The 12,350-nt window shown below is 50.2% G+C and overlaps 3 protein-coding genes across 3 annotated transcripts in view; 2 read left to right on the top strand and 1 right to left on the bottom strand.

Annotated features, from left to right (window-relative positions):
- Nucleotides 1-5,474, top strand: part of zbtb37 (zinc finger and BTB domain containing 37) — an 11,616-nt gene extending 6,142 nt beyond the window's left edge. Inside the window, exons 3-5 of the mRNA XM_008329131.3 lie at nt 14-485; nt 570-672; nt 754-5,474. Coding sequence (XP_008327353.1) covers nt 14-485; nt 570-672; nt 754-1,281 — 1,103 coding nt within the window. The 3' untranslated portion in view covers nt 1,282-5,474. The remainder of the gene's footprint in view (nt 1-13; nt 486-569; nt 673-753) is intronic.
- A 177-nt stretch (nt 5,475-5,651) lies between these two features.
- serpinc1 (serpin peptidase inhibitor, clade C (antithrombin), member 1) lies at nt 5,652-8,596 on the bottom strand. The gene is made up of 8 exons (XM_008329143.3): nt 8,457-8,596; nt 7,390-7,771; nt 7,083-7,298; nt 6,875-7,012; nt 6,508-6,726; nt 6,264-6,438; nt 6,126-6,190; nt 5,652-6,043 (listed from the first exon to the last, which is right to left on the bottom strand). Exons 2-8 carry the CDS (start codon nt 7,759-7,761, stop codon nt 5,867-5,869), a joined length of 1,362 nt encoding a protein of 453 aa, XP_008327365.1. The 5' UTR covers nt 7,762-7,771; nt 8,457-8,596; the 3' UTR covers nt 5,652-5,866.
- Nucleotides 8,597-8,748: 152 nt separating this feature from the next.
- Nucleotides 8,749-12,350, top strand: part of stil (STIL centriolar assembly protein) — a 6,544-nt gene continuing 2,942 nt past the window's right edge. The window contains exons 1-11 of the mRNA XM_025053367.1: nt 8,749-9,485; nt 9,630-9,728; nt 9,838-9,953; nt 10,124-10,308; nt 10,450-10,697; nt 10,778-10,861; nt 11,166-11,252; nt 11,341-11,533; nt 11,606-11,706; nt 11,807-11,915; nt 11,988-12,344. Of these exons, the coding sequence (XP_024909135.1) occupies nt 9,406-9,485; nt 9,630-9,728; nt 9,838-9,953; nt 10,124-10,308; nt 10,450-10,697; nt 10,778-10,861; nt 11,166-11,252; nt 11,341-11,533; nt 11,606-11,706; nt 11,807-11,915; nt 11,988-12,344 (1,659 nt within the window). The 5' untranslated portion in view covers nt 8,749-9,405. The remainder of the gene's footprint in view (nt 9,486-9,629; nt 9,729-9,837; nt 9,954-10,123; nt 10,309-10,449; nt 10,698-10,777; nt 10,862-11,165; nt 11,253-11,340; nt 11,534-11,605; nt 11,707-11,806; nt 11,916-11,987; nt 12,345-12,350) is intronic.

Raw genomic sequence — 12,350 nt, 5'->3', positions numbered from 1 at the left:
GGGGGGGGGGGGGGGGGCGGGGGGCGGGGGGGGGGGGGGGGTGGGCACCACCTACGACTGCTGGGACCGAAGGGCGGCGTGGAGCCACGTGACGCCGGCAGTCCTATCGAAGAGCCCATGAGCCCACCCCCGGCTGTGGAGGGGGGAGGGGGCGTCTCCACCGTCAGCACCAGGACAGGCAAAGAGCCGATCCTTCGCATCAACCGGGCCGGACAGTGGTACGTGGAGACGTGCGGCGAGCCGGAGCGCAGTGGCAGCGTAGAAGAGGGCGGCGGCGGCGGCGTGGACGGAGTCCGTATCAAAACGGAGCGGATGGAAGAGTGGATCGGAGCTGGGGAGCAGCAGGAGGAGGCGGGCCCGGGGGAGGAGGAGGGCTCCACCGTCATGATTGACACGTCAGGACGCAGCATGTTGCTCTCAGCTCCAGGGGCCTCACTGGGGGCCAAAAAACTCCAACCTTCTTCCAGTTTCAGTGAGACGGAGAGGTGGGTTGGACCAGAGGTCTCGTTCGGTCAGCCGGTCTGTGCTGGTCCGACCCAGCTCTAATGTACTAGTGTTTGTTCTCTCAGGTTCAGTCCCACAGGAAGTGTGGTCATCGTTGGGTCGGAGCGTCAACGAGCCAAGAGCGAGTCTCCTCACAGAGTGGACGATCCTGGACAGACGGGCTCACAGGTAAACCAACACCGCCGTCTCACCTCAGTGGACGGTACCGCTCACCGCTGACGGCTCTGTGACGGTGTCTTGTTTTGGCAGGGGGAGGAGCACGCGGCCTTTGACATGGGGGGGTACGAGGACTACCTGAGGGAGCAGGTGGGCGACCGGTGGTTCCGGTACAACCCTCGTCTCACCTGCATTTACTGCTGTAAGTCCTTCAACCAGAAGGGGAGTCTGGACCGACACATGCGGCTCCACATGGGAATCACGCCGTTCGTCTGCCGTATCTGTGGGAAGAAGTACACCCGCAAGGACCAGCTGGAATACCACATCCGCAAGCACACGGGCAACAAGCCCTTCCACTGCAACGTCTGCGGGAAGAGCTTCCCCTTCCAGGCCATCCTCAACCAGCACTTCCGCAAGAACCACCCCGGCTGTGCTCCGCAGGAGGCTCACAGCGCGTCCCCGGAGACCACCACCACCTCCGTCACCTCCAGGGGCGGTGCCAGCCACGAGGCCTCGCCCAGCCAGGAGGAGCCCGAGGCCACGCCCGCCGGTGTTGGAGTCGGAGGAGGGCAGTACTCCGAAGGTCCTCAGGCCTCCGTCTCCACCACTGGGCCCGACTGACCCACACAGGGTCCTGGTCTGGGTCCTGGTCTGGGTCTGGGTCCTGGTCTGGGTGTTGGGTGTTGGGTGTTGGGTTCCAGCCCAGAATCTGAACTGAGATTTCTCTCTGCTTTAAACCGCATCTACCTTCAGGAACCAAACGGAACTGATAACGCTTAAGATGGAAGAAAAGGCCACACAACCACCTCAGACAGCAGGGGGCGTCCTCCTGCCCCCGCCGCTCCTCCTGTTACAGTGAAGCTCAGCCAAACTCCTCAGTGCCAGTCTCTCCTCACTCTCACAAAGTCCAAACTTCAGATTCTGCCTTCTGACAATCCACTGCAGGGTTCAACACGTCCTGTTTTAACAGAACACCACGGCGCGGAGAACAGAGACCGAAGGTACGCTGTGATCAGAGTTCATCCTCCGTTTAAGTCTGTTCAACTCACCCCTAGCTAACATTTAGCTGCGAGGGGGCTAGAAGAGCTAAATATATATTTAGAAAAAAAACAGCAGTAATACAAATACATACATTTAAACCAAAGTAGTAAAAAGTATCAGAAAAGTATTTCCGACAGAATAACGGAAGATTCAGCCGAGGTCTAGCTAACATTTAGTTTGTAGCTAGGAGTTTGTCCAGGAAAGAGCTGGAAAACAACGGCTAACGGTTGGACAAAGTACAGCAGCAGCTACATCCATTTGCCCCTGACGGGGGCAGCGGGGTAGTCTCCACGTTGACCTGGAGGTCTTCAAAAAGACCCCATGTTAGCTTAGCATTTAGAGGTTTAAAAGATCTGGAAGTATTGCATCAGTAACTCTGATCACACTGGACCCTGTGTCTGTTGTCCCCCGTCTGAGACCAGGTCTGCGTCAGTCCAGACCACGGTCCAGCACAGACTGGCAGCAGGAAAAATCAACTCAAACCTCAGATAAGCTACAGCTCACTTACCTCTCATCACTACGCAATACAGCTGCTGCTGCAGTACAGCACAGCACCGCCGGGGGGCGCTCTGACCCACTCACTCACAGAACGCCGTCAGTCTTCTCAGAGACTTTTCTACACAGGAAGCATGTCTCCTGTCACTTCTTCTCTCTGTGTTTTTTTTTTTTTGGTTTTTGACTTTTTGACACTTTTTTGCTCTGACAATTTATGAGATGGAAAAATATTGACGTCCGATGGATTATAATCAATACCTTACAATCGATACCTGATCCATATCGAAAGTGATGCATTAAATCTCCTGCTCTGGCCAAGTCGGTTCGTTTGGCTCCCAGCCTTCGTACTAGATGTGACTAAAAACGAGCTCGTCACCAGAGGGCAGTAGACGTAGACGCCGGTTAGTTAAGGTGAATTAGTTGGGTTTGAAGCTCAAACATTTATGGTTAACGAGAAAGATTTAAGATCTTAATTTACATGATGACGTTAGCAATAATTCACTTTATTACTGCAATGGAGCTAGCCTGATAAGCTAACATGCTATTAGCTTTCCCAAATTATTGAAGTTTATTTGAGCACCGATGGATGAATCGGTTTAAATCGAGAATGTGCAGTAGATTTAATGAATCCTTAATGACTGAGATCTCACAGAGACAGGACCCGGACCCGGTCCCGGACCAGGACCAGGACCAGGTCAGACCAGATGGATGTAGTTGCCAGACCATATATGTTGAATGGATCTGGCCTCCAAAGGAAAGATTTGGCCAATGTTGGCAGCACCAAAACAACGTGAGCACTTATCAGGGAGGGACAGGTCAGAGATGGAACTGTTTTATATATATATATATATATAAAAAGAAATCTGAAAAACCGCTCTATTATCAAACATATTAAAGGACTACGATCAATAAGGTTAGCAAGTTCCTTCCCACGTACCACACAGGTAGGAACTCTTTTTCTACACAGCTGTGAATAACTTTCTCAGTGGATTTTTATGCAAGTCATGCTAGCCACCTCTGTCCTCACTCCGGCTGGCTAAGACTCCAGAATCTGACCAGAATGCACTGCTGCTACTGCTGCTGCCGCCTCTACGCTGCAGCTGCCGTACTCCCTCTTCAGGCTAAACCAGGAACTATCAGGTATTCAGACTGTTTCCATTCATTTATTCATGCGGACTTTTACCTTTTCCAACGTAGCAGGACGCTAACAACTAAACCTCAGTGTAAATAAACATCGACAAAAAAAAAAAAAAAAGAGTCAGCGAGCGATGAAGAACTACGAGCTGGGCAACATGAAAACTTTTGCTGTCATAAATTCTGAACTATGTTTTCACAAAAGTGGATCAGACAGTACTGTACGACTGAACTGGTCCAAAACCTGGTCAACCCGGTCACTAGTACCAAGTCCTTGGAAAAGTACGTGTCAGGAACGTTTGTTTTCTTTAGCTCCATCAGAGCTAACACTGAGAACGACGAGCTTGGATAAGTTAACACTGGGTCCACGTCCTGTTGTTTGTAGATACCTTGTACCTTATAGTTAGCTTATAGTTATATGACAAATATTATTAGCTTTAAGCTAGTTTATAATTTACTTGCACAGCTTTGAGAACTGTCTAAAACAGGAGTGTTCTGATTAGCTGATATTTATCTCAGAGGCAGCGTATTTTAGAAAAAAAACTGAAAAGTGACCTTGGGGTTAGCATGTGGCTATCTTACAGTAACACTGTAGCCAAACTGTATTGGGTTTACAGTAAAAGTTTGGGTTTAACTTGGATTTTGCTTTGGTATAGTTAGCTTACAGCTATTGATACAAGCAGCTGTCTAACAGTTAGCTTGTGTTTAGATATGTACAGTTGAATGAAAAACACTTGCTAGGCTAACTATATGTTACAGTTAGCTTCAGTGGAACTAATGATTACAATTAGTGTACGGTTGGTTTACAGTTAACTGCTTGTGGTTAGCATGTAGTGAATCACAGTCACTTGACATTAGCTTAATGTCACTTCTAGTAAATTCCAAACTTAATTGCTAACTGTTGTCTTTCACCTAATCTTTGTTGGAAACCAGTTGCTTTTGCCAAAAGCTGTAAGCTACTTATGCGCTAATGTGACTGGGCCGTTGCCTGTCATACAGCAGGTCAAAGGTCGTGAGTCATCGGCTGTAAAAACTGGGCCTAAGGACAATGTGAAGCCAAGCTATTGTGCCCCCTGGTGGCTTCAAAAAGCAAAACGTAATTTGAATGTTACCATGTGACTTTTTTGCATTTGGTTTTTAACCTTTGAAAGGAACGTGGTACTGTTTGTTACCAGGCCTTTTTAATCAGATCTCATTTTTACCCTGTTCTTTTGTTTTTGTTTGTTTGTTTATAAAAAGTTTTTTACTCGTTTTTTACCTGATTTGCACAGACAGAGAAGTTGCTGTAGGTTTTTCACAGCTGTAGAAAGTGTAAAAAGTCAGAATGTTGCCCAGCTCTGAAAAACTCTTCATCACTGCAGACACGAAGACTGGAGTCGGTGGTTCATGGAACTGTTGCCAGAAGAACTTTAATCATTAGGAACAAATGCTTTTCTGCTTTTGTTTATTTAAGGAAGAAATATTTCATTAATCATTGTCAACTGAAGGCTCGTGGTCCGGTCCATGCTGCTTCAAACCAGTATGAACCGGTCGACAGCAGATCCTGGTTAAGTCACAGTTGTTTTTTCTACGATCAGAAAAATCAGGATCAACTGAGTCTTTGGGTCCTAACTGGTTTGATCCAGTTTGGACCGGTCCAGTCGTTGAAGTGAACTGGTGTGAAATGACCTCAACTGATTGTCCACACTGTTTTAGACCAGCGTGAATACGTGAGGATTCGATTCAGTTTATCATGAACTGGTTTAAAGCGGTCTGGACCAGTGTGTCCTGTTAAAGGCCACTGCTGGTCCAGGTGGTCACGGCACCTGGTGCACCTCTGTACAGTGAAAAGGCAAAAAAGGGAACAGTTGGATCAGACGAAACCAGATTTGATTCCAGACGGAGTCGGACGGTGTAGAACCAGAGCAGCCAGAGTTGATCCCACTCTTCCTCGTTGTGAAAACTGTGAAAACATCCTGGTCTTCAGCACAGGTACGGATGACGACGACGACTCCGCCGACGCCGCCGTCCAAAATGTGAAGATGCTCCTTCCACTATGACCACTATCACTCACTGGTCACATGACCGACACTGGTCACATGTCCATCACAAAAAAATGAATTGGTAAAGAAAAGATGAAAGGAATAAAGCACTTGAAGTGTGAACCTGAGACGAGTCCAGTTTTCTTTTTTCACCAGACCAGTTTACACACACACACACACACACTGTGGTTTTTTGCTGGAAGGCAGCAGCTGTAAACACTGCTCCACTGTATGGCCTTCCTGTTACTGCGTTTGATTAGTACTGAGTACTTTATAATCCCTGAAAAAACACCAGAGTTCTTATGGTGGGAGAAAATTGTATTTGTAAGACAGAACCATATTTACATGAGTCAGATCAGAACTTATGTGGTTACACAAACCGGTACCAGGGACCGTGTTCTTTGTTCTCCGCTAGACGCTGGTCTACAGTTACCAGGTGACAGAGAACGGGTGGAGACGACTTCTCGTTGGTCGAGGTTGAGTCCGTTGTGGGCTGCGGGGTCCACGCCGGCCGGTCATTGGCCACAGGGGTCGGCCACTCGGCCGGTGAACAGCAGCGTGTTGATGGTGGACTCCCTGATGACCAGCAGGAACGGACGGTTGGCCAGGAAGACCTGACGGTCCAGGTTCAGGGAGCGTCCGATGGCGACCACGGCCGTGGAGGCCGCCGCCTCGCTGCCTTCCTCATTCACCTGCAGACCCAGAAACACAACAGTCAAGACACAGAACCAGAACCAGGGACCTGATCTGTCCTCCCATCAGGAACCGATTTACCTCCAGAAAAGCCTTGTGGTAGGCGTCTGAGATGAAGAGACCGTCGCTGCCGTCCTCCAGCATCCCTGAAACGACAGACAGGTCCAGAGCGGCTCGGACTTGACCTCAGCTCAGGTGGACTTAGGTGGATCACGTTACCTGGCAGACTGGCCTGGTCTGGACTGAAGAGGTGGGTCAGACCCATGGCCTGCAGCTCCTTCTTCAGGGCGAAACTGTCGTCCAGTCTGAATCGAGGGACCTGCACCGTCACACTGGTCTCCTGCATGTTCCTGAACCAGTGGTTGAGTTTGTCCAGGTCCAAAATGGCCTCCACCTGCAGTCACACGGGACATCACTGTGGTGCAGCACCGACCGGCGGTCAGTGGTCAGAGACTGGACCTACCTGACTGAGGGCCACTCCTTTGCTGGGCAGAATGATGACCATGGTGATGTCGTCTCCGCGGTACGGCATCTCCAGCACCTGGACCTGATCCTCCGGGAAATACTTGTACCTGAATCGGTTCTCCTGGTACATCATGCTGACTGGGCAGGTTCTGCTGGTGCTGACGTGGAAATCCTCCTGAAACACGTTGTCGTTGTTGAACTTGTTTTTCCACTGACCCTGAAAGACACAGTGGGTACCAGTGGACAAGTTAGGATCCAGAGCAGGTTCTGGGTTCTGGTAGTACCAGAATACCAGTTCAAGATTTGCCTTCAGAACAACTACAAGAATAGAGAGAGGAGGCTCCGGTTGGACCTCAGTCTGGGACCTTGAAGTAGATGGTGTTGACCAGGACCAGAACAGTGGTGGAGTCCAGAGCTCCTTCTGGCAGCGTGTCCTGGATTCGGTTCTCAGTCTTATTGGCGATCCAGTTGTTGATGGTGGTCCGGGCCTTGTTGGGGTCCACCTGCAGCACAGACCTGGGTTACTGCGGATAATGGAGCCCCCAGTGGTCAGAGTACTGGACAGGACGTTACCTTGAAATTCAGAGGAAGCAGTTTGGCTCCGTACACCGTCTCGCTGATGTTCTGATAGGTCTCGTTGAAGACCAGGGACTTGTCTCCGAAGAGCCTGTTGGCGGAGACCAGCTCGCTGGTGGCGCCCTTCTTCCTGTACAGACGACAGTTGAGTTTGGCGAAGAAGAAGTGAACCTGGTCCGACGTCTTTTCTTTGATGGTGTCAAACTGAAAGACCTGCAGAGACAGAGACAGACGGTGAGGACAGACAAGTTTGACATGACAAGCTAGCCTTTAGCTCGCTCCTTATTTGGAGGTTCTTTCAGACCTCCATAATCTGCCGCAACGTCTCGTTGCAAGCTCCAAGTTTGGTCATGGCGAAGGCAGTGGAGACACTGATGGGGGACATGAAGATGTTGGACTCCGCTGTCTTACTGACAACCAGCTGTTTGTAAAGTGACAGGGCGAAGCGACTGTTGGCCTTCGACAGCTCCCAGACCCGGGGGTTGGTGGACTCTGGAACCGGCTCGCCTCGTGTGGTGGAAGCCTCGGTGTCGAGGTCATCGGACTCAGGGCTGCGAAAGATGCAGCGCGGCTCCAGAGCCAGGTCTTTGGGCTTGGCGTTGCAGATATCCTGATTGAAGGCGAGGGAGGCAAGTGGCAAGAGCGCCACAGCTAACAACCAATCAGCAGCTCTCATTCTGGTGACACTGAAGACGACAAAAAAACAGAAAATATGGAACTTTATATGGAACATAAAATCCCAATGAAAATACCATCATGTTAATCACAGATTTAAAACCATGTGACCTGTGAGTTGTTTCCATTTGCTGCCACCTGTGGCCCGTTTCTGTCAATGCAGTAAACCTAATGGAATGATTTTGAACGGTAGATTTTGAACGGTAAAAGCAGCAGGAAGTGAAGTGAAGTGAAGTGAAGTGTGAGAGTGTCTGCCTCACTGACCTCACTCCTGTTTTACTCCTTAAAAATAATTCAGGATTAGAAATACTCAATGCTGCGTCAACAAGAACAGATTTGGTTCTGACTTTAGAGAGTCCACAACTCCACAACAAAACCACTCACCCACCGCTGAGTCCGTGGACACGTCCTTCCAACAGTTCATCACTAAGTTTAGATCTGTTACTGCCGTGTTTTACAGTTTAAAATCCTGTTTAGATTTGTTTCAGTGACACACACTGACCACAGGAGGCAGCAGTTGACATGAAACTCCTGTGTCGCTGTGAGATAAAATGAGTGATTTTTTCTCCAAGAATGTTGGCGTCGGCTGCATTCATACGACTCCACTAACACAGTGACAGGTTGGTACCAGAGCGTAGAAGAAGAGTCAAAGTCTGCTAAAGAAAAGTTAAAACTACTGAAGTTAAGTTTCTTTACCTGAGCAGGTTAACAGCGGTGTGTTTAGCCGAGTCGTTCTTTGTAGAACTCAGGTCAGTGTCCAGCAGAACGCACAGTCATCGTACTGACCTTTGAATCATTGATCATCTGTACGTCAACAGACAAACAGTGTCATTTGATCAGTTCACCTGATGGTCTGAGGGCAGCGCTATAACAACCACACACACATGTGAAGCAGGATTTGAGCTTTTATCCTGGACAAAACAAGCGTCAGTTTGTAGGTTACTGCCCTGCTTCAGGGCTGAGTCAGGGTTGATTTGTCCTGTCTCTGCTGTTAACTAGTTTAAACACTGGGTTCATCAGTACAGACGTTCCTTTACAGACACTGAGTCAGTGTGAACGTGTTTGTTAACGTAACAGTCGGTATTCTTTCATCCTGGGATCTCCACTCTCACCACAGTCAGAAGTAAAAGCTACCGTTTGAAACCAACACGATGTTCTTCTTGTCGTTTGTTCTACTCGAGTTCATTTCTACCTCTGAAATCAGTACTTGTGTATTTTCTGTGGTGGCGCTGCTGAAACTTGAATCTGTCATTTACACACGAAGAAGAGACGCCACAACTGGAGCTGTCTCGCCATTTGTCAGTCTGGCAAAGACAGAGCTTCCTATTGGCTGGCAGCACAACCGCGCCAGTGAGGCGGAGAAACAGCGGCACAGTCAAACTGCTTCGACAGGGTTTTATTTACCGCGACGAGAAATAGAGTCACGTAAAAGCCATTAACTTGAACCGAACTCCGGATTATGTTTGTGGGGTTTTAATTGAACGCGCGGTTCTGTCCCTTGACGTTTTTATTTGATTCCAGCGCTGAAGCTAACAAAGCTAACCGTCGAAGCGAATAGCAGCAAGTTAACGAGGCTCTGTGACGTCAGCGGGTTTTCTCAGCTGGGCTGACAAGGCCCAGGTACTGCTGTGCCGGTCAAGGTGGGATGAGCTGCCCGGTGAAGCTCCATGCTCTGCCGGCAGGACTGTTAGAGGAGGTATTTACCCCGGAGACGGTGACTGGGAGGTGGGTGTAAAATAACAATAATAGTAACAGAGCGATAGATGTACTTTAGTCCCGGGTTCGACTCCAACTCCAGCAGGTGTTGGTCGTTTGACTAAGACTATAATCAGGTTTAAACGATCCTTCATTCTCACTGTCGTTCTGTAGAATCTCCACCAACATGCTGAGGTTCCCCAAGTCCAGATCAGCTCTGTGGGACTGCAGTCCGGCAGGAGACCAGCTCCGCCTGCAGCTCTGCTCACGCAGGTAAACGGCAGAGCAGGGGGCGCCACTGAGCTTTATTAGTGACACTTCGCCAGTGGATTTCAGAACATTCCTCCAGAAAAAAACGTGTTTGTGTTGCGTGTGTGTTTAGGAACCCGCGGCTGCGTCTCTCAGAGAAAGCTCTTCGTCTGGCCCAGCGTCATGTCCGTCACACCAACAAGCCCCGCCTCCACTGCTTCTTCCTTGGATCGGTGTCCGTGGACTCCGGTACTGTACATGACTGATCAAACCAATGTAAAAACGGTTATAGCTGTGGACGGTCCCAAGTCTGTGACGTCACAGATGTTTGATCTGTTTGATCTCAGTTCTGTGGACCTGTGTGCTGTTCTTCTACCTCTTGTGTTTACTGTATTTTGACTGACATCTGTGTTGGGCAGATGAGGAGGGGCTCACGGTCAGCCTGGACCGGTTTGACCCAGGTCGGGACCAGAAGGGATCCTCCGCTCGTGCTCCCTCTGCTCCTCTCCCTGGAGACGTCCTGGTTCCCTGTGTGTTCTCCACAGAGCAGGAAACGCCTGACGCTGTCGTCCAATCAGAGGCTGAGCTTCATCACAACTTTAAGGTGAAGTTCATTCAGATGTTAGAAAACGTCAGGTCAGATGTCATCGACACAGAGAAGAACACAGAACGTTGGTAGAGGCTGTGTCGGTGTTCTGTCCTCCTGCCTCCCCCTCCATCACCTCCTCCTCCTCCTCCTCCTCAGGCCCTTCATCAGTACCTGACCGGTCGACTGACCCTGGATCTGTCTCAGCTCCTCAGACTCCAGACTCTTGTCTTCTGCTCTCAGTCTGACGACTCGGCGTCGTTCACTCTCAGCTGGTTGGCCGTTTCTCCCTCTCTGGTTCTGGTTGTCCAACCGGTCCGACCCGTTCCCATCATTCCCACGGCTCTGGTGAGGAGCCTGACCAGTGTGGGGCGCCCTCTGCAGCCCGTCGCCAGCCGTCAGAGAGGGTGAGGTCACGTTGCGGTTGACCTCCAGAGGCGTTAACTCTTCTGCCCTGGTTCTGATGGACTCTAATGTGTTGGTGCAGGTTCCTGACCATGGACCAGAACAGGAAGCTGCTGCTGCTGCTGGAGTCTGATCCCAAAGCTACGACGCTGCCACTGGTCGGACTGTGAGTCAGAACTGAGCCACGTTTAATAAGTCGATAAAACTAACTGGTTCTCCACTTTTCTATATAAAGACCAGTCAGACTGTAACCAGCGCCACCTCTGGTCAAACCAAACACACATGTCAAATCCTCCTGTTTCACTGTTACTACTTCAGTTCTTTATATCTGCTAACTCAGCAGTACTAATGTAAGAAAAACAGCCTGATATTTCCATTACTATAGGAGTATGTTATACTGTACTGTACTTGTGTACTCTGTACTGTACTAATATATATATATATATGTGTGTGTGTGTGTGTCCTGACAGCTGGCTTAGTGGAGTCACACACATCTACAACCCTCAAGTTTTCTCCTGGTGCCTCAAGTTCCTGTTTAGCTCCGCCCTCCATGACAGGTGAGCCCGCCTCCTGACAGCTGTTTCCTGGTCATGTGACTTTCTGATCAGGGTCTCTTCTTGTTCTTCTTCTTCTTCTTCTTTCCAGAGTTTTGTCAGAAACCGGCTGCTTTCTCTTGGTTCTGTTCGCTGACACTCACAGAACTCCTCAGTTCTTCCAGTGTCGTCCGGCTCCTGGATCCACTCCAGGTCCTGAACCTAGTTCTGCTTCTGGACCTGCACCAGGGCTCCAGCTGGACTGTGAGCTGCGGAGTGCTGTCCAGTGTGTCACTCTCTACCAGGTCAGTTCTTTCATCGGTTCTTCTGCAGTTTGACTCCTTCTCTTGTGGACTGAAGTGAAACTTGTGGAACAGCAGGTGGCGCTGGTGGAGAGTCAGATTCTGCAGTGTGAGCTGACAGTAGGTCGGGGACCACAGGTGGAGATCTTCAGGCAAGCGCAGAGCTCCTTCAACAGGTACGGCCCAGGACCTGACCCGTGTCTTTGGTTGGACCTGGATCTGATGGACTCATCTCTCTCTCTCTCTCTCTCTACCTCTCTTGCCCCTCCCTCCCAGCGTTCCTCCTTCTGGTCCAGGTCTCTCTGTCAGTGATCAAGACTCTGGGGTTGAAGATGAAGACTTGTCTCCACGTCCGTCCCCGAGTCCTCATCTTCATGCTCCACAGGTGAGTCCGCACCTGCAGTTGAGGGACAACTCCAGAGGGAGGTGCTAAAGGACATCATCTTTTTCCTCTCAGTCTCGTAGAGTCCAGCCGTCTGTCCCTGAACTGTCTCTGCTGATGGACAGGAGCTTCACCTCCCATCAGCGGGACTCTGGCTCCACCCACAGACCTCCTCCAAACACCTCCTCGTCCTCCTCCACTCCAGCTTTAAGACCTGACAGGAAGTGTCCTCCACAGCGAGCAGGGAACGCTTCCTCCTCTTGTTCCTCCTCTTGTTCCTCCTCCTCCCGATGCCCTGGCCATGCTCCTCTGACTCCTCCTCCACGCCTCCACAGCACCCCCACCACTCAGCAGCCCCAGCCCTGCTCCTGTTGCCACGCCCACTCTTGTCGGCCCACCGGCATCTACCCCTCCCCCTCCCTCCCAACTCCTGTCCAA

This window comes from Cynoglossus semilaevis, chromosome 2, assembly GCF_000523025.1.
Source record: "Cynoglossus semilaevis isolate Cse_v1.0 chromosome 2, Cse_v1.0, whole genome shotgun sequence".
NCBI classification, from domain to species: Eukaryota; Metazoa; Chordata; class Actinopteri; order Pleuronectiformes; family Cynoglossidae; genus Cynoglossus; species Cynoglossus semilaevis.
The sequence above is the reverse complement of the archived record's forward strand: the minus strand, read 5'-3'. Positions and strand labels throughout refer to the sequence as shown.